The sequence below is a fragment of the Acinonyx jubatus genome, chromosome A2 (genome assembly GCF_027475565.1).
Source record: "Acinonyx jubatus isolate Ajub_Pintada_27869175 chromosome A2, VMU_Ajub_asm_v1.0, whole genome shotgun sequence".
Classification (NCBI taxonomy): domain Eukaryota; kingdom Metazoa; phylum Chordata; class Mammalia; order Carnivora; family Felidae; genus Acinonyx; species Acinonyx jubatus.
Window position 1 is genome coordinate 113,744,400 of NC_069383.1, and position 23,749 is coordinate 113,768,148.

At 43.9% G+C, this 23,749-nt stretch overlaps 1 protein-coding gene across 2 annotated transcripts in view; it reads left to right on the forward strand.

Moving 5' to 3' along the window:
• Positions 1 to 7,788: 7,788 nt before the first annotated feature.
• The window catches only part of VGLL4 (vestigial like family member 4), a 166,590-nt gene continuing 150,629 nt past the window's right edge, over positions 7,789 to 23,749 (forward strand). Inside the window, exons 1-2 of one of the 2 annotated variants that reach the window (XM_053218941.1) lie at positions 7,789 to 7,926; positions 23,185 to 23,261. In XM_053218941.1, the coding sequence (XP_053074916.1) occupies positions 23,198 to 23,261 (64 nt within the window). In that variant the 5' untranslated portion in view covers positions 7,789 to 7,926; positions 23,185 to 23,197. Of the gene's footprint in view, positions 7,927 to 8,836; positions 9,001 to 23,184; positions 23,262 to 23,749 lie in introns of those variants that run through there. The other variant, XM_027042657.2, reaches the window with a different exon arrangement.

A 23,749-nucleotide genomic window follows, 5' to 3' on the forward strand; every position in this document is an offset into this window, starting at 1 on the left:
TTCACAACTTTTAATTATATACCATACGACCGTGCTAGCAATGGTCATCAAGTCGGGCATCCCTAGTGCTTATCTTATGACTGGAAGTTTGCATCTTTTGGCCCCCTTATTCTGATCATTCCCCAATTCTGTCTCTGGCTATCACAAATATGTTCTCTTTTTCTAAGGAGTTTGGTTTCTGTTTCTTTCTTTCTTTCTTTCTTTCTTTCTTTCTTTCTTTCTTTTTTTAAATTGTTTTCCTTCCTTCCTTCCTTCCTTCCTTCCTTCCTTCCTTCCTTCCTTCCTTCCTTCCTTCCTATTCCACGTATAACTGAGATCACACAGTATTTGCCTATCTGTACTTGTCTTTTTTTTTTTAATTTTTAAAATTTATTTTGAGAGAGGCAGAGACAGTGCCAGTGGGGGAGGGGCAGAGAGAGAGGAAGAGAGAGAATCCCAAGCAGGTTCCACACTGTCAGTGCAGAGCCCGATGCGGGACTCGAACTCACAAAACCATGAGATTGTGACCTGAGTTGAAACCAAGAGTCCGATGCTTAACCGACTGAACCACCCAGGCGCCCCTGTCAGTGCTTGTCTTATCAACACCTTTCTAAGTAGGAATGTATAGGAGAGGAGAGAAAGATGGTGGGACTGAGGTTTGAACTCTGGTCTGGCTGACGCTGGTGTCTCAGCAATTATCATGTGCTAAGTGTTTTTCCATCCTTTGACAAACAATGTCAAAAATGATGCTAGAACTTCAGTAAATTTCAGTACCATATTGTAGCCCATAGGGGATGGCCCACCAAGAGGAGATATTTCCCTTCAGAGGTGAAGTGTTGGTTTACAAGAGTAGATATAATAGTTTACCTAGAGAATCTTGAAAGGGTCTTTTCTGGGAGAACTTAGTGGTATCATTGAAAGGTTGTTGAATCAGAATCAGGACAGCTGGTTCGAATCCTGGCTCTGCACTACTGAGGCAAATGTTGTGTACTCTCTGAAGCCCCATTGTTTCATCTGTAGAATGGGGTCACTAACATCTTCCTCACAGGATCAAATTGCACTAAATGGGAATGCTCAGCAACGTGGCTGGCACGTAGTTGTCATCCAGGAATGTTATCTCCTTCCTTCCTTGTTTACTTTCTTCCTGCCTATATATAGCACATGCTTGTAAGAGTTGAATGCAAAGGAAGAATTGGAGGCAAGAGAGACAAGTCAATCTTGGTTGGAAGAATTTCCCTCCTAGGTGGTGGTGTCCTCCGAGTGATTCTACACTCAGAGGAAAACCACACGCTCATTTCTTTTTTTTTTTAAGTTTATTTATTTATTTTGAGAGAGAGAGAGAGAGCACGCAAGTTCGAGAGTCGGGGAGAAGCAAAGAGAGAGGCAGAGGGAGAGAGAGAATCCCAAGCAGGCTTTGCACCACCAGTGCATAGCCCGACGCGGGGTGTGAACTCACGGACCGCAAGATCATTCCCTGAGCCGAAATCAAGAGTCAGACGCTTAACGGAATGAACCACCCAGGAGCCCCAACACATGCTTATTTCTGGTAAGTTCCCCAACTCTCAGACTCTGTCTGAGAGTTAGCTAGTTACCAGTGGTCAGACTCTCGACGACCTTGAATCCAGCATCTACAACATTCTTTTCTCAGGAAAATGGCTTTTATTATCTCCTGCTCCGGCCCACTGGTTTGTCTCTAAGAAAGATGGCAAGCGTCTATTGGCAAGATGAATTGTTTCTACAGTATTTGAAGGAAAATTCCTTGTGTGAGGATAATTCCAATCTTTGGATCAGTTAAGACAGATATCACTCAGAGATCCGAAGTATGAGCAGTTGTTCTGGCACAAATCTTGTGTTGCTTCAGGGTACACATTCAGAACCATGCTGTGAAAAGAGCTGACATTCAGAAAAATGCTCACCCCTGACTCCTTGACAGGTTTCAAATGGTACCTCCCTGAACCTTGGAACATTGCCCTCACTGAATTCCACAAGCAGTTTGAGGCTCGGGTTACTACCACTCAAAATGGTCCCATCACTGGACTCCATCCAGTTGGGTGAAGGGTAAAATTCATGTTGGGTCATGGTGGTGGTGAGGGTCACTTCTGGGCTCACAGGTGGTTGCAAGAAAAGAAAGAAAGGGAATTCACTGAGTGCTTATTTTGCGCCTGGCCCTGTTAGATGCTTTCATATATATATCTGCCTAGAAATTCTGCAAATGTGTTAACCATTCGTAGCTCTGTTATTTACCACATTCTGATCCTGTGACCATAGCCCCAAAATCTGAGTAGTAGAGGACTTAGCAAGCCAGATCTTGGTTTGAATTCTTACTGCCTTCACTAGAGTGACAGCTCAGTGAGCAATGTTTGTTCACTGCTGTGTCCCCAGTGCCTGCACATAGTAGGACCTCAATGCTTATTTGCAAAGTTGGGCTGCTTAGCCTTTTTAAACCTTTTGTTTTCTCAACAATCAAAGTAGGAAAAGTAAAACCTACATCATAGGATTGTTTAATTACACTTTTTATTTTGAGATAATTATAGATTTGCATGTAATTGTAAGAGGTAATACAGAGAGATCGTATGTATCCTTTCCACAAGTGGTAACATCTTGCAAAACTACAATATAATATCACAACCAGAATATTGACCTTGATCAATCTATTGATCTTGTAGGATTTCCCTTCTAGGATTTTTATGTGAATTAAATGCAATTATATAGGCATAATGCTTAGCACAGAACATGCATATTGCAAACATTTAATCATGGTAGCTAATCTCTTCCTGGGAGACAATATGGTGTAGACCATGCTTCTCAAAGGGTGATGTGAATATGAATCATCTGAGGAGTTTGTTGAAATGCAGATTCTAATTCAGTAGGTCTGGTTGGGGTCTAAGAATCTGCATTACCAGCAGGCTCCCAGGGGATGTCTGATGTGGAGTGACAAGCCAACCACGTGGACTCCATAATTAGGTTGCCAGGTTCCATTCTAGTTGCACCGTTATTATCTTTAAGAACTTGGACCAAGTTATTTAACATCTCTATGCTTCAGTTTCTTCATTTGCTTAAATATGGGGATATTTACAGCCCTTACCTCAAAAGGCTGTTGTGGGCAGATAATTGTCTTAAAAGCACTTAGAACAGTGTCCAGATCATAGCCAGTGCTCATTATATGTTAGGTATCATTATTAACTTTATTTATTTATTTGTTTATTTTAATGTTTATTTATTTTTGAGAGAGAGAGAGTGCAAGCAGGGGAGGGGCAGAGAGAGAGAGAGGGAGAAACAGAATCTGAAGCAGGCTCCAGGCTCTGAGCTGTCGGCACAGAGCCCGATGTGGGGCTTGAACTCACGAACCGTGAGATCATGACCTGAGCTGAAGTCGGACACTCAAATGACTGACCCACCCAGGCGGCCCCAGGTATCATTATTACTTTAGATAATTTCTTATTCTGTATTCTTGCACTGAAATAAGATCATTTGAGTTTTCCACTGGTTACTTTGGCCTCTGGAAAAGTAGAAATTTACCTGTTCACACTCTATGAGTAAAGGGAAGTTATGGCTAGAAGGGATTTTTAGAGCTCTTCTAGATCAGAAATGGCAAACATTCCAACACCAGTTCCCATTCCCTGTCCACAGCAGACATCACTAATCAATCTTGACACACTTCTTTCATTAAACCTCAATTGTGGCTTCAGAGTCCTTCTCAAGAGAGGACTCCAGACAGAGCTGGTGCTCAAGATAACACCTGTTTGCCAAACCTGATCTGATCTAAGCTCTTCATAGATGTGGAGACTTAGACCCATAGGTATAAAATGACTTTCATGGGCTCACACTGTCACCTAGAGAACACAAACCTTCTGAACAAGAACGCAGGTCTTCTGTCTCCTCGGTGCTCTTTGTGGAACAATTTGGACCGAAGAGAAGAAAAGAACAGGAGAAATTCATGTGAGCACATTATAAGCAACGGGCCACGGGGTAGTAAAAGACATTCTTCCTCGTTAGGTTAATGCATCGAGAAGAAGAATGAGTCTATCTGCACTATGAGCATTTCAGATTAGCAGCCATTGCTGTTTCCCCAATTCCCCCTTGGAAGTATGACATGGGAGGACAAATTGGAAAATAAATTACTTATTGGTAATTTGGTGTGAAAAACCCCATGTTTTTATAATACTGAGTAATTGGAGAGCCTTCACAAGTCATAAGGAGCACATGGAAAACAAAGACCTTATTCTCATTTAAATGAACTCCTGAGGGTCTTTCAAAGTTGCCTTGGTAAGAGACTTGGTGCTGTCCCCCCCTCCACCTGCTAGCAGCTCTGTTATATACCCTGTAGTTCCCACTCTCCCTGCCCTATCCTTTCTCCTGCTGGACCATGCCTGACTTCATGGACTTTCATGGACCCTCATGGACAATGCACTTCAACATAGATTAGACTGATGCCATTTTTTTTTAAAGTTTATTTATTTATTTAGAGACAGAGAGAGAGAGAGAGAGAGCAGGGTAGAGGCAGAGAGAGATGAAAAGAGATCCCAAGCAGGCTTTGCACTGTCAGCACGGAGCTGGATGGGGGGCTCAAACTCATGAACTGCAAGATCATGACCTGAGCTGAAACCAAGAGTTGGACACAACCAACTGAGCCACCCAGGCACCCCAGATTGATGCTATTTCTATGGATTAGTAGAAAGAAGAATCAGATCGTCTCTGAACAATTTGAACTCTGAAGATACAAAGGGATTCCACTACCAGGGAAGCAAAAGCCAAAAGGACCTATACGGAGTTGAAGTGATAAGGAAGTTCTTTGGTGGAGGGGTGAGAAGGAATTAAACACAGGAGGCAGCACAGAGAAACAGAGGAAGACTGACCAATGACACTGTGGCCTGTTGAAGAAGCAGGATAATGGTCCATAGAGGTTCTTCTGGTTCTTGGCACTTTCTTTTCCTTTTAATTCTTTACTGTTTTAATATAATAATTTCAAACACATACAAGAGTAGACAGAACAGTATAACAACACTCTCCCCTGTACCCATCACTTGGCTCCAGCTAAGATCAACTCAGGGCCGATTTTGTTTCTCCTCAATCTCCACTCACCCACACTCTTGATTATTTTCATTCTCTTTTTTAAAAAAATAAATTTCTAGGGGACACCTGGCTGGCTCAGTCGGTAGAGCATGCGACTCTTGAGCTAGGGGTTGTGAGTTCAAGCCCCATGTTGGGCACAGAGCTTACTGAAAAAAATAGATTTCTGTAGTGTTTATAAAATCCTTGATTTGAAACACATTCTCATTTAGTGGTCAATGTACAACCTATCTTTGTTTTTCAGGTAGCAACTCAGCAATTTTTGTTTTGTTTTTGTTTTTAGAAATTTGTTCAATTTGTTTTTCCTATAGCTCCTTTTTTTTTTTTATTATGGTACAATACAGATAACAAATTTTACTATTTTAACCATTTTTAAATGTCTGGTGCAGTAGCATTCACATTGTTGTGCAACCATCATTTAAGTAGTTATTTTTCCTAGTGAACCTGTGTACCCACAGCCCAAAGGTAAGGAACTTGACAATAACCTCCATTTAGGCAATGGTTCGCTCCCACACCTACCATCCAGTCTCTTCCCTAGGTAATTACCATTCTGAATCCTTGGATCATCATCCTCTTACTTCCTTTGTATTAGTTTTATTGCAGGTGTATATATTCCTACAATTATTTTTCATTTTATTTATAACATTACAAATAGGATATTATGCTGCGTACGATCTTTTGGAACTTACTTTGTTTCACATAATATTGTCCAGATTTATCCCCATTGTTACAGGTCGGTGAAAGTCATTTGTTTAGGGTGTTAATATCCCATTATGTGAATATTCTATGCACCTGACATGTTCCAGGTCCAGTCCACCTATATCTTGACGGCACACCCCCTTTTTCTTAGGATATTGAGTGTGTCCTTCTTCTGTACAACTAAAACAGCCAGACTAAAACAACCATGCTTAGATGTTGCCAGAGGGAAGTCACACTAATGATGATGTAAGGGAAGCAGTGAGATTAATTCGTGGAAAGGTCGAAGACTGGTCACATCCATGAGAAAAGGCCCTCTGTCCCCATGATTTATCTGCAGAGTAAGGTTTGCTCTGAGCAGTGATGGAAATTAAAGAGGCAGCTTTAGGACCTCCACACTGACCCCAAATGGAAATCATTTAGCAGCATACAAATGGCAGGATTGTCATAAAAATCAAATGAGATAATGATATGTGGGAACACTTTGTAAACCCCACAGCCATTTTATAAATGTGCAGTTGCATTATTATTGCTATCATCATTCATTTGCATTCATTCTCTGGGCAAATCATTCTTCTATCCCTGGATGTGAAGGTGGGTGTCTGTTTATAGGGTGCCACAGCGGGACTGGATTTAAGGTAGGAAGAGAGAAGGAGGGAGATGTGAATATTCATCAAATATTTGGCCTAGTCCTTGGTCCCTAGTCCTTGGATGTCCAAGGTAAGCATTATTATCTCTGTTTTACAGATGAGAAAATTGCACTTGATCACATGCCCAAAGTCCTGCAACTAACAGAGGTACAGTTTGGATTCAAATCCAGGTCTTTCCAAATCCAAAGCCCTCTTTCTGTCTTGCCACACTTCCTGAAATCTGCCCAAGGAGCCCTCACTCTTTTCTCATGCCCTGCCCTAACTTGGCAGGGTGAAAACCTCTTCTTTATGATCTTTTCAGGTTTTTTCCCCCCTACTCTGACACTACTGATGTACTAACATGGAGTCGAAGTAAAAGTATCCTTGGGAAGACTGGGAGACTTCCCAGCTTAAATCTGTGAATTTTAATCTGGGAACTGGGAAACCTGGGGCAGCCATGCTTCCGAGACTGCCTTGTCACTTGGGCTGTCCATTTGCAGTGGTCCTGTGTGGCCTGGAGGAGAGTGTATTTCACAAGGGGCCATAAGCCCCAGGCTCTGGTACACCTCTATCTGCTTCAGGTAAAACATTTAATCTGGCAGTAGCGAACCGTTAATACCTGTCCTGCTTTCCAACAGGGGCTAAGATCAAATGAGGAAATATGCTGTGAGGTAATAGATGGGAAAACAGTGTGAAAACTAGAGCAGCCCGTCTCCCCCATCATTAATGTCAGCTGGTATTTGTTTTTACTGTTATCTTTGCCTCTCAGCGGAGCCTTCTCCCAGAGAAAGCCCTATAGTAGGAGCTCCAAATAACGACTAAGGTTTGAAAACAGCCAGGAGGCGAGCAACATGAAGCCATTTAAAGCAAACCAGAGGAAGTCCAGTCTCTGGCTATTTATTTTATGAAGTTAGCGGCTGGATATGTTAAGCAAATGTTTTCTTAATTGTGGCAGTATGAGAAAACAATGGGGCAAGGGCTGCCGGGGACCGGAGTATTAGGCCTCCACCCCTCCTACCCCCCACCACCAAATCTCTAGAGAATGACAGGAAAAAATTAAAGACAGGGCTTTTCTTTTCGTGGTCACATGTCTACGCTGCTGCTGTAATAAGAACCTGCACCAATTAGAAATGTTTCACCTCCTCCCCTCTGCCCCTCCCCGGGCGCATTTCAGAACAGCCTGGGTTGTGGACTCCAGGAGTTTGCCAAACACAGCAAACACTGCTGTGTGAGCGGCTGGAGGGGGCTCTTTCCACCCCGACCTCCCTCCCTTCCTCCTCTGCTCCCTCCCTTCCACACTGTTTTCATTTACTAGGACTTCCTCCTCCGGGCGAGGGAGGGGGAGGAAAGACGCTGCCGAGCGCCTGGGGCGTGAGTGTGTGTGCGTGCGTGTGTGTGTGTGTGTGTGAAGTGGAGAGTGAGTGGAGGAGTGTAAAATGCTGTAATGGGAGGAAACCGAGCCGCGTCAGAGTGCCCCGGACTGCAGCGGCCGTTCTGATCCTAAGGCACCTGAGTATACACTTCCCCAAGCAAGTGCGACCTGTACCTGCAGGTACGTGTGGCCGCCGGCCTGTCTGGGCAGTGTGGCTGGGGTGTGTGGGTAACGAGAAAGTGAGGCAGCGGTCCAGGTCCGCGTCCCGGGGACGGGAGTCCCCCGCGTGCGCTGAGGTCTCGCGGGCGAGCCGGGTGTGAGCGCCGACCTCCGGGCGCTGGAGAAGTCGTACACCCTTCCAGGGGCTGCCGCTGGAGGAAGGGGAAGCGTGCGGGTCTGAAGCCGAGCACCGCGTAGGTGCTGCGGGTCTGGCTCAAATACTCTGGCACTTGCTGTATGTGCGTGGCGGGGAAGGGGCAGCAGACCCAGTGGGTGTGGAGTAAGGCTAGACCGTGGATGTCGGTGTCACGTGTACTGTGTGCGCTGGGTGCGTGGGTCCACTGTGTGCGTGTGGGGAACGTGCCTGGCCCAGAGCAGCAGGCACCTGGGCGCCACGAAAGGTTCGTTGGTGCGTGTACACCGAAGGTGAGTTCCACTGGCTGGGCCTTTCGGGGGTAGAGATATGCGTGAGATGCCGGGTCCTCGCGCCCTCGGGAACTGGCGCCTCCTCCGGGGGCCCAGCGCCGCTCCAGGCCTGCAGCAGGCGTCCCCCGCCCGAGCGCGTCGGCGCCCGCCGGGTAGGTGCGAGCGGCCGCGGGGCGTGCGGCGGGAGGGGGGAGGGGAAACAAGCCTCTCCCTGGCGCGCGGGGCCCCGCCCCCGCTTCCCAGCCGGCTCACCTGGGCTCTGCCGCCCACCTGCTCGGTAGGAGGGGCGTGTCCGGGGGGCGTGTTCTGGCGGGCCAGGCGGAGCCCGGCGGAGCGGGGCTGAGGGCGGGCGGGCGGCGCCTCATTCCAGGGATTCCTCGCGCTTCCGCGCTCGCGTCCGCCGCGGAGTCGGCCTGGCGCGCGCCGCCCGCGTGTGCGTGTGGGCGTGCAGCGGGGGAGTCGGTGCGGGAGCGCGGGCGTGAGCGCGCCTGTGCGTCAGCGCGCCCCCGGAGTGCGCCCCGCGCGCTCGGCGGTCCCGCCTCCACGCCCGCCCCCGCCCCCCACGGGGCCCGGCCGGCCCGAGGCGGGCGAGCCCAGAGCCGCCCGGCGGTGAGTGCGGGAGAACCGGGCCCGCGAGGGGCCGGCCTGCGGGGGGACTCCCGGGTGGGCTGACTTGGAGCTGCCCTGAGGGCGTCCTCCGGAAGGGAGGAGGCGGCTGGTTCTCGCGGGGCAACTTGAGGCTCCCAGTGGGGAGCCGAAGCTCCAGGGCTCTCAAAGGGAGGTCCGGTTCCTGGAGGGGTCCCGAGAGGAAGGCGTCCTGGGAATGCGAGGCACGGGGCCGGGAAGGGGGCCCGGAGCCCTGTAGACCCTTGGTCCTGGCCAGCGGCACCGGAGGGCTGGGTGTACGACTGCGGGAAGAGGCTGAGGATGGGCCGCTGGGATGGGTCTCGCTTTTCTCTTCCTATATTGCCTGCTCCTCCTCAAAACAAAACGGCACACTCTTCCAGCACCGAGTGCAGGCCTCGCCGAAAAGCAAAGGTCTTTCCTTTTTTTTTTCTTTTTTGCTTAAAGTCTTCTTTGATTCCTGACACTGAGACGTTGAAATGTCTTAGGTTAGGATGACAGTGCTTGTTGGCGCTACTTAGTCTATGCATTTTATTGACATATATTCGTCTATTTAAGCTAGATAATTAAAAAAAATCGGTTTCACTTTGATCATTGGTGCTGTATGTTTTTGCTGGTTGTATTTCCTTCTCTGTGGTTAATAAGAACCAGCAGCCCGGGGGCGGGGAGTGGAGGCTGCTCTTCTAGTTTTTATCAGCAGCTGGTTGCTCTCTCTGAAAGGTGCTCTCAGTTTGCAGATTTTACAAATCTGTTTCTAAACCCCAGCCTACCTTGACCATTTGTTTCCTCTGAACGTTCAAAGACAAAACTAAAATGATAGTTTTCCTATTAGTATTCGAAGGTTAGTTTTGCATGCCATTTTAACATACCACACTTTAACTCTTTGCTCTACTCCACCACCTTGAGATGTTCATTGTTTTTCCTCCTTGCTGCGCAGCACTGTGAAGGGTAGCGTGTGTAGTTGAAAGAGCTTTAGGGTCAGTGCCTTAAGGCTGTACTGATGACGCGATCTTGGAACAAGTTTATTATCGTCTCTAAATCTTAATGCCTTAACTTTAATGGGTTTAGAAATACTTTAGAAGTTTGTTGTATACTCAAGACACGATTTTGTGTTTGTTTTCTTCTGTGTGTTTCCTCTTACATCTGGCTGAAAATCATCTCCCCCATGGTTGAAATGATGTAAACCTCTCAAATTGTTATTTAATTTTGGCAAAATATTAATCCCAGGCTGATTTCCCCTGCCACTGGTTTTGTCACACTCTGGGGCAGCTTGCTTTTTGCTTTCCATTTGGAAGGGGAATGCAAACTAATTTTTATGTTGACCAAAACACAATACAATTAAGATAATTCTGTTATAAATAACCATGGACTACATTCCCAAACTGTGAATGTTGTAGTGAAAACAGCTCTTGCTTATTTCTGGAGACATGACTTTAAGTCCAATCTGTGTCACCTAAGTCACCTAAGTTTGTGACCAGAAAAGGTTACCTCTACTTAACCTTTGTATTTGATTCTCCTCTGTAAGAGGGTAATAGTATCGATCCAATACATCACAGAGGTTCAGGAATTACAGGAAATAATATGCTTGAAAAGTAGTTGGTATTATGTTATTTACAAAAGTCTTTGAGGATTTCAGAGAGCTTCTTAACCACAGTGGTTGCCACTTCCCCCAGCTGATTTAGAACTGTGAGTTTACCTGACTAGTTCACTTACAGACTTGATCATTGTGAAACCAAAACTTTTACTTTCAGATGTTCTGTTTTATGAGTTCTGTAATGGGAAATTCCTTTTAACTGCTTATGGAGTCAGCCTTGTTGCCAGCCTCTGATGGTTGCCAGAACAAATCCAGAGGAAGATTTTACTTTGTGTCTTTTCTAGGTTCCTTCCTGGATAGTTTTGCTGTGCAGTTTCTAGTTTGCCTTATTAAAATGATAAGTAAAAGGGACACCTGGGTGGCTCAGTCGGTTAAGCATCCAACTTCGGCTCAGGTCATGATCTCACAGTTCAGGAGCTCGGGCTGTGTCAGGCTCTGTGCTGACAGCTCAGAGCCTGGAGCCTGCAGCCTGCTTTAGGGTTCTATGTTTCCCTCTTTCTCTGCCCCTCCCCCACTCATGCTCTCTTTCTCTTGAAAATAAACAAACGTGGAAAAAAATTAAAAATAAAATGATTTTGACTCACATATTACATTAAGAAATACAAATAACATTAAAAAATTATTCTTAATGTTTATTTTTTGAGAGAGAGTGCGTGTGCACAAGCGGGGGAGGGACAGAGAGGGAGACACAGAATCTGAAGCAGGCTCCAGGCTCTGAGTTGTCAGCACAGAGCCATACGTGGGACTGGAACCCACGAACCACAAGATCATGACCTGAGCGGAAGTTGAAAGCTTAACCCACTGAGCCACCCAGGCACCCCACAAATAACATTTTTAATGAATGGAAATGTACACCTTAATTAACTGCTCTTTGAGAGTAGGGACAGCCATGTGGGGACAAGCACTGCACCAGATCTGGGTTCTGCAGTTGGTTCTTTTGTGTGATTCTGAGCTAAGCCACTTAGCCTCTCCATGTCTCTTTTTGCTCTTCTGCAAAAGGCCAGAATCACACCTGCATTCCTGCCTCATAATGGCCTCAGATGTTCATTTATGAAAGCTCACATAAGACAATGGCTGCAAAAGCATGTGGAAGAAAGCCTCTGAGTAAGACTGGTGATGAAAACAGCCAGATACACAAGCAGCTGACTTCGGCTCAGGTCATGATCTCACAGCTTGTGTGCTAACAGCTCAGAGCCTCCTTGTGATTCTGTGTCTCCCTCTTTCTCTGCCTTTCCTCCCCCCCCCCCCCTTCAAAAATACATAAACGTTAAAAAAAAAAAATAAGTAAAATAGCTATCTTAAAAGTTGTTTTGCACCTTTGAGTATGACTTAATAAAACAATAGGAGTTGTAAATTCAGGAGGTAAAAGTCACATACATTGGGAAATATTTAATGTGACTAAAATTATGACAGTGTGCAATCTTAACATGTCAAGTCTGGATTTTGGCGTATGTTAATTAGATAAGCTGTTGCAGAACCTGGTGAAAGGAAGTTTTTTTTTTTGTGTTAAGTTTGTGCAAGTTGTGTTAACTGAAGCTCATTTGTGATTGTTTTAGGGATCCCATCTAAAGGTAATGACATTGATATGTGAGATCCTAATAGACAAGAAAAGGGAAGGAATGCTGCCAACAGTCTGTAGCCATTTAGAATATGTCCATGTTAAAATGACGATAGCAACAACAACTGCTTAGCAATTGGGACTGCCGGGGTGCCTGGGTGGCTCAGTTGGTTGAGCTGGTTGAGTATCTGGACTCTTGGTTTCAGCTCAGGTCATGAGCCTTGTGTTGGGTTCAGCACTGTCAGTAAGGAGCCTGCTTGGGATTCTCTCTCTTTTCCTCTTTGTCTGCTCCTGTGCACTTTCACTCTCTCTCAAAGTAAATAAATAAACTTTGAAAGAAAGAAAGAAATTGGACCGCCAAATTTTGATAGTATAAATTGCCAAGGTAGGAAAGGTGGAGTGTAAGTAGGAGGTGCTGAAACCAGAAAAATTCTTGCTACCTGGGATGCAGTATGACAGTTCCTTTGCAAAGGAGGAGAATCTTATGGAATATACTCTGTCTCATACCTCAGGTCCAATAACCAGATACAGCCCATCCTCGAATTTGTGAGTTTATCTACTCACTAAAAGTTATTTGTAACCTCAAATTCAAACTTGCAGCACTGTCTCTGTCATCCATGCACATGCACAGAGTGGTGAAAAATTTGAGTCTCCCCAAGTGTGCATCCCCAGGTGAGGTCAAACAAGGCAAGACTCTGACTTGTTTCAGCTCTCATACTGTACTCTTACTTGTGGTCTCTTTTGTGCCCCATGTTTCTCATTTGGGGGCTTTCTGTTGGTGTTTTTGCTGCTTACAATGGCCCCTAAGCATAGTGCTGAAGTGCTGTCCAGGGTTCCCAAGAGCCAGAAGGCTGTGATGTGCCTTCAGGAAAAATATGTGTGGAAAATGTGTGCATTAGATAAGCTTCCTTCAGGCATGAATTGTAGTGCTGTTGGCCATGAACTCAATGTTAATGAATCGATAATAGATCTCAAATAAGATGTCTTTAAACAGAAACACTCATGAAACAAGATGATGTATTGATCAATTGACAGAAATGTAACCAGCGGCTTGAAGGAACCTAACTTTGTACTTCCCCTAGGAGCAGTGGTTCATGTTCACGAGTTCAGTGTTATTGGACACCTTAGCGAGCGTGACTGCTGTGAATAATGAGAAAGCATGTTTACTGATGCTGGTAACTAGAGTGCTTCCTAACGACAGAATGTGTCATGGGTTAGAAGGCTCTATCTAGGCTTTAATAGGCTGAGTTGAGATTTTGGACCAGTGTATATAGTTAGACCTGGGTGTTATGGGAAGTTTGCCAATTTGGACTTTGATGCAAATTCACGTTTCTCATTCTTGGGTGTCCTCTCATTCTGAGAGGACAGGCACCTGAGGGCTTGTGAATAGGAAATTCTAAGTATCCAAATAAGAGAAACGGCAAGAACAAGCATATCCAGAGTAAACTAAAAATGATGACGTGTTTCCTTTATTTCATATGCAGTGCTATAGAAGGCTGAGGACTTGGGAATGAAGAGACAGATTCACAAGAGCCTAAACATGAGAAAGAAAAGGATAGTTCAGTTTTATTTGACAGCAGTGTCGAAAAATGGTGGGAATTGGTCATCTGAACGAAATGTCCACACTTGAATTTTCTTATCTTTTCCTGACAACAGTGGTGTTAATGTGGGCCCACCATACAGTTTCTAGGGGACCCTTGAGAGAGATGTGTGAACTTCAGCCAGCAGTGAGAATTTTACCCCAGCATCAGGCAGCCTTGCATAAAAGGAAATATGCTGTAACCTAAGTTTAGTTTTGCAGCATTAGGCTTACATAGCTGGCCCTCAGCGGGCACATGGTCAGCTTTCATACTGCCTGTGCATGGCTGACATTGATACCAAACTGTAGAACAGGAACTGAGGATCTAGTTACTGCACAGTAGCAGTGTTTGTTAGCTTGTGTTGCTGGGTCATCAGGATGACTGAATAGCACATCCCTAACACACCACACCCCTGGGGGAGGGGTAGTTAAGGAGGTCCGTAGAGTCAAGACTTGGGTCATTTTAGTATCGGAAGACCGGAGGTGGTTGAGTCAAGCATTCATTTGGGAGTTTCCATCCAGAGTGGTACCTTTTATTCCACCTAAGCTGGCTGGGATTTCATTCCCCTGGGAAACGATCAGAGGTGGTGATGAGCAGTAGGCAGGGCCGAATTGATGGCGCGCACCTGGGATTACTTAATTCCAACATCTCACAAATCCTACTTTGGAGGATGAGAGATGGATGGCTGCCCAACCTACAGACTGTCTCCTTTCACAGGAGGGGCATGATGTCATTCATTATGGGAAGGGTACAGAACTGTCCCAACTAAGCAAGTTTTATAGCTTTCTAGGACACTGGAAGGACTGCCACCAGCTGACTCTTATATTCTGGGGGTTATGCTTGAGGTTGGCAAGCACCTGAAAGCAGCCTAACGAGGGATTTTATGCACATATATTTTCAATTCTCTGGAAGTGGGCATAGAGCATGTAAGTATATTCAGATTTAATATATTTGGCCTTCAGATACATTTTCAGGAGAGGGTATGTGTAGAAGTGAGTTGTATGTAAGCAGAGGGCGGCCACGTCCTGACATTGTACTTAGTATGGAGTATGGATCGAGTATTCATGCCAGGGATATGCCTCAGTAAGGAACGCTGGCCTAGCACAGGATCCATCTGTTCATGCTCTTTCAGTAGTATGACTTTTGAAAGAGTATTTTGAATAAGGGCTGGCCTCTATTTAGTAATGTGGTGTACCATTCAAGGTGGTGAGAAACACAAACAATTAGGTGAACATTTGAAAATACCATTCACTGATCCCTAACCGTTATCCATCGTAACTCAGACAACAGGTTTTCTTGAGCGTGACTGAGTAGAAGCCATCCTTCCTAATACTGAGCCTGTTCTTGGAGCCTGAAGGTTTGAGGGCCTATGTTTACAGGCCGTGTTGCATTGGCCCCAGGAACCTACGGCTGCAGCTATTGACAGTGTTGCTTTGCTCTACTTTCAGAACATCTTCTGCGAGCATTTTCTCACCTGGCTTGGTTACTATTCGCGTGACTCTGTGCTCAGCTCTGTTCAAAGAAAGTATAATATGGCAGCGTTTTCGCGTTTGCAAGAGGGGAGGATTTGTTTCCCTTTGCTTACTTGAGAAACTGTCAGGTTATTGCCTGATGTATCTCAAGGTGTAGGGAAAGAACATAGACTACAAGTCTTGCCTTGATTGATGATGGAAGGTTTTTTGGGCGGGGGTGGGGGGAAGGGATGTAACTTAAACTAAAAATAAGTAACTGCTTTTCTTCAAAAGTCTTTATGAAAATCAGCTTAAGTGGAGTAAAAATAGCATTGGATGGTGAGTCAGGGGACTTGGATTCTAGTCTTAGCTTCTTCTGGAAGTCACTTAGATTCTTGGCACTTTGGGTTTTCATCTGTAGGAGAATATGAATAATCTTGTTTGGCCAAGTTGCAGTGAGAATCCAATGAAGTAATTTACATGAGTGTGCTTTGGAAAAATGTGTGCCCTACAACCTTAAGATGGTGGTGGCTGTTTGAGGCTGACATATATTTCTCAATTGAATTTACAGGGCATTTTCAGTAACGTTGTATCCTTGAATCCACACGCCAAGTCTGTGACCATATGCAGGAGGCAACATTACTGCTATTCTAAGTGAGGAAACTTGAGCCTGGAGAGGTGAAATGGCCCACACAATTAGTGTTAGCTCTGTAGAGCAGAGCCTAGAAGGAAACTGACTGAGTGAAAGTGTTAAAGTAGGGCTCGAACTTAGGTTTTGTGCCACTAAAGTTCTGGCTGTATTGATGTAACAGATGGCAAAGTGTTGAGAAGAAAAAAAAAGGATTACACAAATGAGAGATATTTTCAGCAAGAACATAGAGGGATGGTCTGAGAATTGGATGTTAACAGGAAGATTATGTGTTGCAAGAAGCTGGGGTGGGGGGCATCAATTGGACACACTGTGGAGAAGAATCAGAAGGGGAATGCTCACCTTCTTGATGTGCCCAAAGCCATGCTTGCCCGTGGCTGTCTGGATCTGGTGATAATTTGGTCTGAAATTTCATTTCGGTTATCCTTCCTACTGGACAGACTGCTCATCAGATCGACCACAGTGTGATATTGCTTCAGGGCAGTGAGGTGCCTTTTCCTTTTCTGTAATGTCTGTATATAGTTCTAACGGAAATAGGAGAGACTCAAAGCCTCTAAATTCTTGATGGGCAAAAGGGTCACATACCTCGTGCTGTGGTGTGAGAGTTCATACTTGTAGGCTTGTGCTCCAGTTGTACTTTATTAGCCAAGGCTGGTTTAGATTATCCCAGGAAGTGGCTCTGATTGCAGGGGATAGAGGGATGGAACAGGGCCAACAGGAATTAGAGATACTGAATAGTGTGCATCTGGAAACTGGAGATGCCATCAGTACCCAGGATAGTGCTGTCTTCCTGTTTCTGTTTTTTTGGGAAAGTGACAGTGTGGCAGGAACATCAGGAGGTTTGAATGTGCTTCTTCCCACCTCTACTGGCTTCCACCCCTAGCCAGGACGGTTGCTTCATGTTCTCATACTCTTTCCTTAATTATACTGTAGTTAGGCCACTGTTCCTGGAAGAACCATGGAGTGAGATAGTCCTGGTGCTGTAACTTTCATGTGGGAAATCTCCTTAGAACATTTGCATAACATATCTTGAAATTCTGTTCTTTTGCCTAGAAAAAAAATTTGAATACATCTTGTAATTCTATTTCTTTAATTTTTTTTAAAGTTTATTTATTTTGAGAGAGAGACAGCATGAATGGCGGGAGGGCAGAGAGAGAGGGAGACAGAATCCCAAGCAGGCTCTCTGCTATCAGCACAGAGCTGGACGTGGGGCTCGACCCCACGAAACTGTGAGATTGTGACCTGAGACGAAACCAAGAGTTGGATGCTTAACTGACTGAGCCACCCGTGTGCCCCATAATTCTGTTTCTGAGACAGGTGCTTTTGTCCTCTTGTTGATCAAAAAGGGACAGTTCTTTGTGGACGTTCAAAATAATGGCATTCAAATTTATAGCTGAGCTTGTCATTAGCACTGAATGTCCCTAAATTTTAGTAGCTTTAGAATTGATACCTCTTATTCTCTAATTCTGCACCTTAAGCTATTTGTAAGAGCGTTATTATTGGCGATAAGGGAGTCCAAAGAAAAGAATATGGGTCAGAAAATACCGTTGCTTGTAAAACAAAACAAAATGTATGTTCTATTCATGATGACTTATGTTCATATTTGTCAAAAATCCCCAATGAAGGTGAATGGATAGACCAGAAGTGGATTGCAGTACAGTAGAATACCTTTACAGGTGCAGTTGAAGTTTTTTTTCAGAACCATCTTCTTCTCACCTTAATGGGGTTACATTTCAGGCCTGAGCATTTCAAGTGATTATATTTTTGCTTATCATGATTTTATAGTGTAAAAACTGTCACAGAAAGGAGGACCTGTTATTGAGATGTACTTAGCTTTATTTTCTAGATGCTGCATAATCTTTGGCAAAAGGGAGCAGATGATTTTTGGTTCATAAAGGATACAGAATAAACCAGGAATTTCTCTCCCCTGTTTCAAACCATTCAGACTATTCGTGGGCTTTGCACTGACGAAGAATAAATCTCAGCTTTGTCACACCCTGCAGAGTATGCTTGATCTGCCCTTGCCCAGTTCCCTGCCACCACCTCCTGTCCTCTCCCCCTTGTTTCCTGCCCTGAGGTCATTCCCTCCACATCTCCATGCCCAGCGTGGGTCTGTCTTGGGTATTTTGCAAATGCTCTTTGTCTCCTCCCTGCCTGCCGTGCTTCACAAGGCTAATTCCTCTCCTTCAGGTGTCAGCTTTCATCCATCTTAGAGGCATCGCCATGTAAAGTTGTGGTCAGTACCCTTTTTTCAATGCATTTACCATCATTTGCAGTTTATTTAATATGTTTGGAAAAGTTTTGACAAATATTAATACATATAAAGGCCATCCATTTCTCATAACACCCTATGAGGGGAGTAATATTAATTCATATCCCCATTTTACAGATGAGGAAACAGACACACAGAGGTAAAGTCATTTTCCAGGGATACACAGATAGGAAGTGGCTGAGCCCAATTCAAACTCAGCCAGGTTGGTGTCCAAAGATCATCCTCTTAAATAACCAATCTGCTAATTTGCCTCTCAGTGTTGTGTCGCCCTCCATCAAATACTGTAATCATTGTTTCCCCCCAGCTCCCCTTACTTTTTACTAACATGTTTTATTGGTTTTTTTTTGGGGGGGGGGTTGTGGATATTGTACAAGGTGTAAAATTCAGAAGTTTTTTTTTCCATAAGTTTTTTTTTATTTTATTACTGTTATCTTCCACCTTTATTTGCTTAGGTTTTTTTTGTGGCTAGATAATGCCTAGTTGCTAGACCTCATCTCCCACCTTTACTGAACCAGCCCCTACTGCCCTTATCTCACACCTGGTTCCTGGAGGAGCCTCCTGACTGATCTGCTTCCAGTGACTTCTCACTTGACTTCATCAAGTCAGACCATCCTCCCCAGAACTGCTAAATGAAAATCTCATTAACATCAGATCACCAGCTCGCTCAGGGACTAATAGCTGCTGCCTGTTTCCTGCTATGTTCAGTGTGAACCTGGTTGGCTAGCCTTCTGCTTTTTCCTCTGTCCACCCACATCATGTTTACCCTGCTTAGATTCTACTGCTCCTTATCCAAGATTCTCCATTGTGAGAATGTCTCGGGTTTTCATTCTGCCTCTGTGCCTTTCCTGAGACTTTTGATCCAACATGACTGTAACATGTAAGGATAAGACAGAGTCCTTGCACCCAGGACGTATTCCAGCGGTGTGATCTGGTAAATAAGAGAAGTCAGAGAGGAGCCTGACAGCCTGAGGGAGAGAAACTAGGGAAGGGAATCTTTGAAGTGGCTTTTAGAGGCACATATATGTGCACACCAACCAAAGAATAGATGTTCGCAAGGTATATGCTTTGAGCCGATGCTCATCTCTCTTTTATCACACAGTACACATTTTGGTTTTAAATTATATATTGTCTTTTATTACGTTCTTTTAAATTTGTTTGTTATCCTAGTCCCTTAAAAGATTTGTCTGTTATCTTATTCCTTATACTTAATGTTCACAAACAAGAACGTAACTCCTTGAAAGCAGAGATCTTATCTTCTGTTTCTCTTTTCTTCTCTTGAGTACTTCCCTGAACTCAGAATAATTGTGTGATAAAAATTGATTGGTTTCATTAATAAGGTTGCAGCAGATGGCAGGTGCCTTGCAGGTGAACCTTAAACACCTAATCTCTTATCTGCCTACTTTGAAGGTTAAGTCGCTTGGAGGTTTGGAATTCATAGTATCTGAATACATTTAAATATGTAATCTCCTAGATGCTAAAATTCTGCATCTATTTCTTTGTGTTATTTGATGTTTTTATGCTTTGATATTTTGCTTCTATGCACAACACTTGTAATTTGCATAACTTAAGGCATGTGTTGTTAATGGATATCTATTTGGGTTTAGAATTTTCACGTTGCTGGCGGAGAGTCAAGAGTGTGTGATCAGGAAGGCAAGGTCATTCAGAACTTCAATTTCATGGGGAAATTAAGGAATTTGAGTCTAAATTCTGTATTATGGAGTAGAATGCTTATCAGCATTTATGTAATCCAAATAAAAGGCTTTAAGCCCAAATCTTGCCTGAATAGGAAACTGGCTTAGATAAAGATGGTAAGACGGAGTTCTTGGGAGTTCAGCAAACCTTTCTTCTTCTTTGAACAAGTTCAAAAATCCTTACTCTCAGGAGGTGATCTTTTCTATCTTACCAAGACAATTATGAATGTGAATGCCATTACATTTTCTTTTGTTCTTTTGATTTTACTCCTCTTCCCTTGTCTCTGAAAAAGAAGAAATGAACTCTGGTTTATGATGTCACTGCTCTTGCAGTGACTGACAGCCCCCATTTCTGGTGTTGATGAGCAATTGATTTATTTTTGTCGACCACTTTCACCTATCTCCTCCTTACCCCACCCTGTAACCAGCAAACTGTTCTCTGTCTCGATTAATTTGTTTTTCTTCTAGATTTCACATATAAGAAACTAAACAGTATTTGTCTTTGTCTCCTCTCACATTTCGAGACCTTCCAAACCCTGTCAGTTTGTCTCTGGTTTTCTCCTGTCCCCACAGCTCCCTTAACAGTGCCCCTCATTACCTTCTGCATAGCTCTTTGATATTGTTTACCCTGTCTTTAGCTTCCCATTCTGTAGAATGGGACTACATGGTCCTATCAGAATAATTTTCATTGAATATGTAGATGACCAAGTCAGTTCTCTGCTCAGAGGTTGCAGTGGATCCCTAACACGTACACAATCAAACCCAACTTTTGTCAGAGCCCTCGGTCCTTCCATAATGTGGCCCCGATCGAAACTCCCATCCCTGTCTCCTAACTTCCTATTCCCGTTTTATTCTTGTCTTCTAGCTGATTGGGGCAACTTGTTCCTGAATAGATTGTCCTTTTGTTCTTCCATTCTGGAAGAACTTTTCTATCCATTCTTCAGAGGTTCAGCTCATGGTTCTGTTTTCTCTACAGTCTTTCAGAATTCATCTGTGTTTCTAAAGGATTTTGTTTATACCACTGTTGTGGCACTTAGCACACTTTACCTTAATCCATTATTTCCCTAAGTGTTCCCTAAGAGATGTTTCAGGTTAAATGAATGGCCAGTGAAATTTGAGAGATTTCATCTATCCAGAGGTAAATACCCCCACTGCCTGCCTGAGCCTCTGCAGGAGGAATGCCTAGCAGTATATTCCAAGCACAGGAAGCTGCTTAATTCGGTTTACTTCAGTGTTTCCTGAACTTATTTCTAGAAAAATTTTTTCTTGTACAATATGAACATATAGTGCAAAACACTTTAGAAAACACTGCCTTAAACTACTTTCTTGTAGGCACGTCTACTGTACAGATTGAAAGCTCTTTGAAAACAACTACTGGCCTTTGATTTTTTTTTTTTTTTCCTACCTTGGCAGCACCTAGTAGATAATTTTTTTTTAATGTTTATTTATTTTTGAGAGAAAGCGAGAATGAGCAGGGGAGGGGCAGAGAGAGAGAGGGAGACGGGATCCGAAGTGGGCTCTGTGGGCAGAGAGCCCTACGTGGGGCTCAGGCTCAGAAGCCAACAGTGAGATCATGACCTGAGCTGCTGTTGGACCCTTAACTGACTGAGCCACCCAGGCGTCCCCATAGTTCACGTTTGTTGAATGAAATTACGTTGCCAGTCAAGACTTGATGTTTCTTTGGGGACCTGAAATACGAATATTATAAAGCAAGCTGATCCACCATGTCTTGTAACTGGCACATACCTAGTAGTTACTCAGTAAATATTGAAGAAGTCTGATTAAATGCTGAGTGTCTTTTTTAATTAATTTATCTTTTTGAGAGAGTGTGGGCATGTGAGCGGGGTAGGAGCAGAGGGAGAGAATCCCAAGCAGGTGTTCCATTGCTGTCTTTAAAGGGTATAGTTAAGAAGATATTTCTCTCAGTTGAACTAATAGAGTATGTCTGTTTTCCCAGTAATTGTGTATGTGTGCCTGTGTATGCGTGTGTGTGTGTAAGTAATCTGGAAAAGAAAAATTGGGCGAGGTGGCCTGATTTTCTAGGTTTTCCACCCACCATCTTTAAATGTTCTGCAGTCTTTGCTTTTATATGTATGCTGTAATTTAAGAAAACAATTAAAAATAAAACCCAGGCTTATTAGAAAACATGGCACTAGATAAATTGGTGATGGGTGGTGGTAATAGTGGGTACTCACAAAACATATTTAAAATGTTTTGTTAATGTTTATTTATTTTTGAGAAAGAATGCGAGCAGGGGAGGGTTAGAGAGAGGGAGACACAGAATCTGAAGCAGGCTCCGGGCTCCTAGCCGTCAGCACAGAGCCCACTGTGGGGCTCGAACTCACGAACCGTGAGATCATGACCTGAGCTGAAGTCAGATGCTTAACTGACTGAGCCACCCAGGCTCCCCAAAACATATTTTAAAATAAAGATACACAGGGGCGCCTGGGTGGCTCAGTCTGTTTGCATCCGACTTCGGCTCAGGTCATGATCTGACGGTCCATGAGTTCGAGCCCCACGTCGGGCTCTGTGCTGACGGCTCGGAGCCCGGAGCCTGCTTCAGATTCTGTGTTTCCCTCTCCCTCTCTCTCTCTCTCTGCCTCTCCCGCACTCATGCTATCGCTCTCGCTCTCTCTCTCTCTCTCTCTCTCTCTCTGTCTCTCTCTCTCTGTCAAAAATAAACATAAAAAAAAATTTTAAAGAAAGGTAAACATATTGGGCTTAGAATACTACTTAAGTTAAAATGCCATTTAACTCATTTTAAAATAAAGATTCTTATTGGACTTCAAATACCATTTAACTCACCCCTGGAATTCACAGACCTTTCACTAGTACATTTAGTATATTAAGTGACAAGGTCACAAAGAGTCTCTCAGCTAAGTAGGTGAATGAACAGAATGGTTCGAGCTTAGTCATTTTTGTTAAAACTAATAAACCAACAACCACCACCACCACAACAGAAATCTCAGACTGGTAGTACCACTATGTTCATAGAGTAGCCTTTGTTCCAAAGCTGTTTTTTACTTGGTATGTCTGAATGGGCATGTTTTTATGCACGCACATAAACATTTATAAGCACAAATAACATGGGCATGAATATTCACAATATCCCTTCTTTTAGTTCTAACACTAGCTGTTTCCTGGAATCTGCAAGGTTTAGCTTAGTACACAGAAGGGAATTTAACCCTTTCCTCTATTTGTGCCTGAACCAAATCCACTGCATTTCTTCACAGATTGGGAAGATTTTCATCCTCAGGATTGTGATTTGCATTTCATGGGGGAATCATTCTAATTGTTAACTACCAGAATTCTTAAGGAGTCCTTTGAATTCTCTTTAAATTCTATTCTTTGTCTCTCTTTTTTTTTCCGTCTAGGCTCCAACCAGGAATGGAGACGCCATTGGATGTTTTGTCAAGGGCAGCGTCTCTTGTGCATGCTGATGATGAAAAACGTAAGTCATGAACCTGTTTGAAAGCACTTTTTACCTGTGTCCTCTTGTCTCCTGCATTATCATGGACTCACGTGTTTCTCCACACAGTTTGATGGTTATGTGCAGTTAACTTTGGTTGTTCTCAGAACAACTTAGTATTCTCCTTTTCATTTTCAAGTGCTAGAACATGTAAGTCTTGTAAATGTCATCTTTGGATACCACAGCTCCAAGGGTTAACTCGAGGAAGTCCTGTCCTTCCTGGCTTCCCAGCTCTTGAGTGGAGATAGTCCTTAAGAGACACTTAGGGACTCTGGAAGTTTACATAAATACGTGTTGCTTGACAGACAAATTGACCAGGAGAGAAGTAGAGGTGGAAAAAATCATCCAAGAGCATTTCTGTCATTGGTTGCACGTATGTATGTGATGGAAATAGTCTTGAAAATTCCATTTGCGTGAGCGAGAAACAGCAAATATTGGGGGGAAAATTCACTAATGTGGTGGGGGACAGG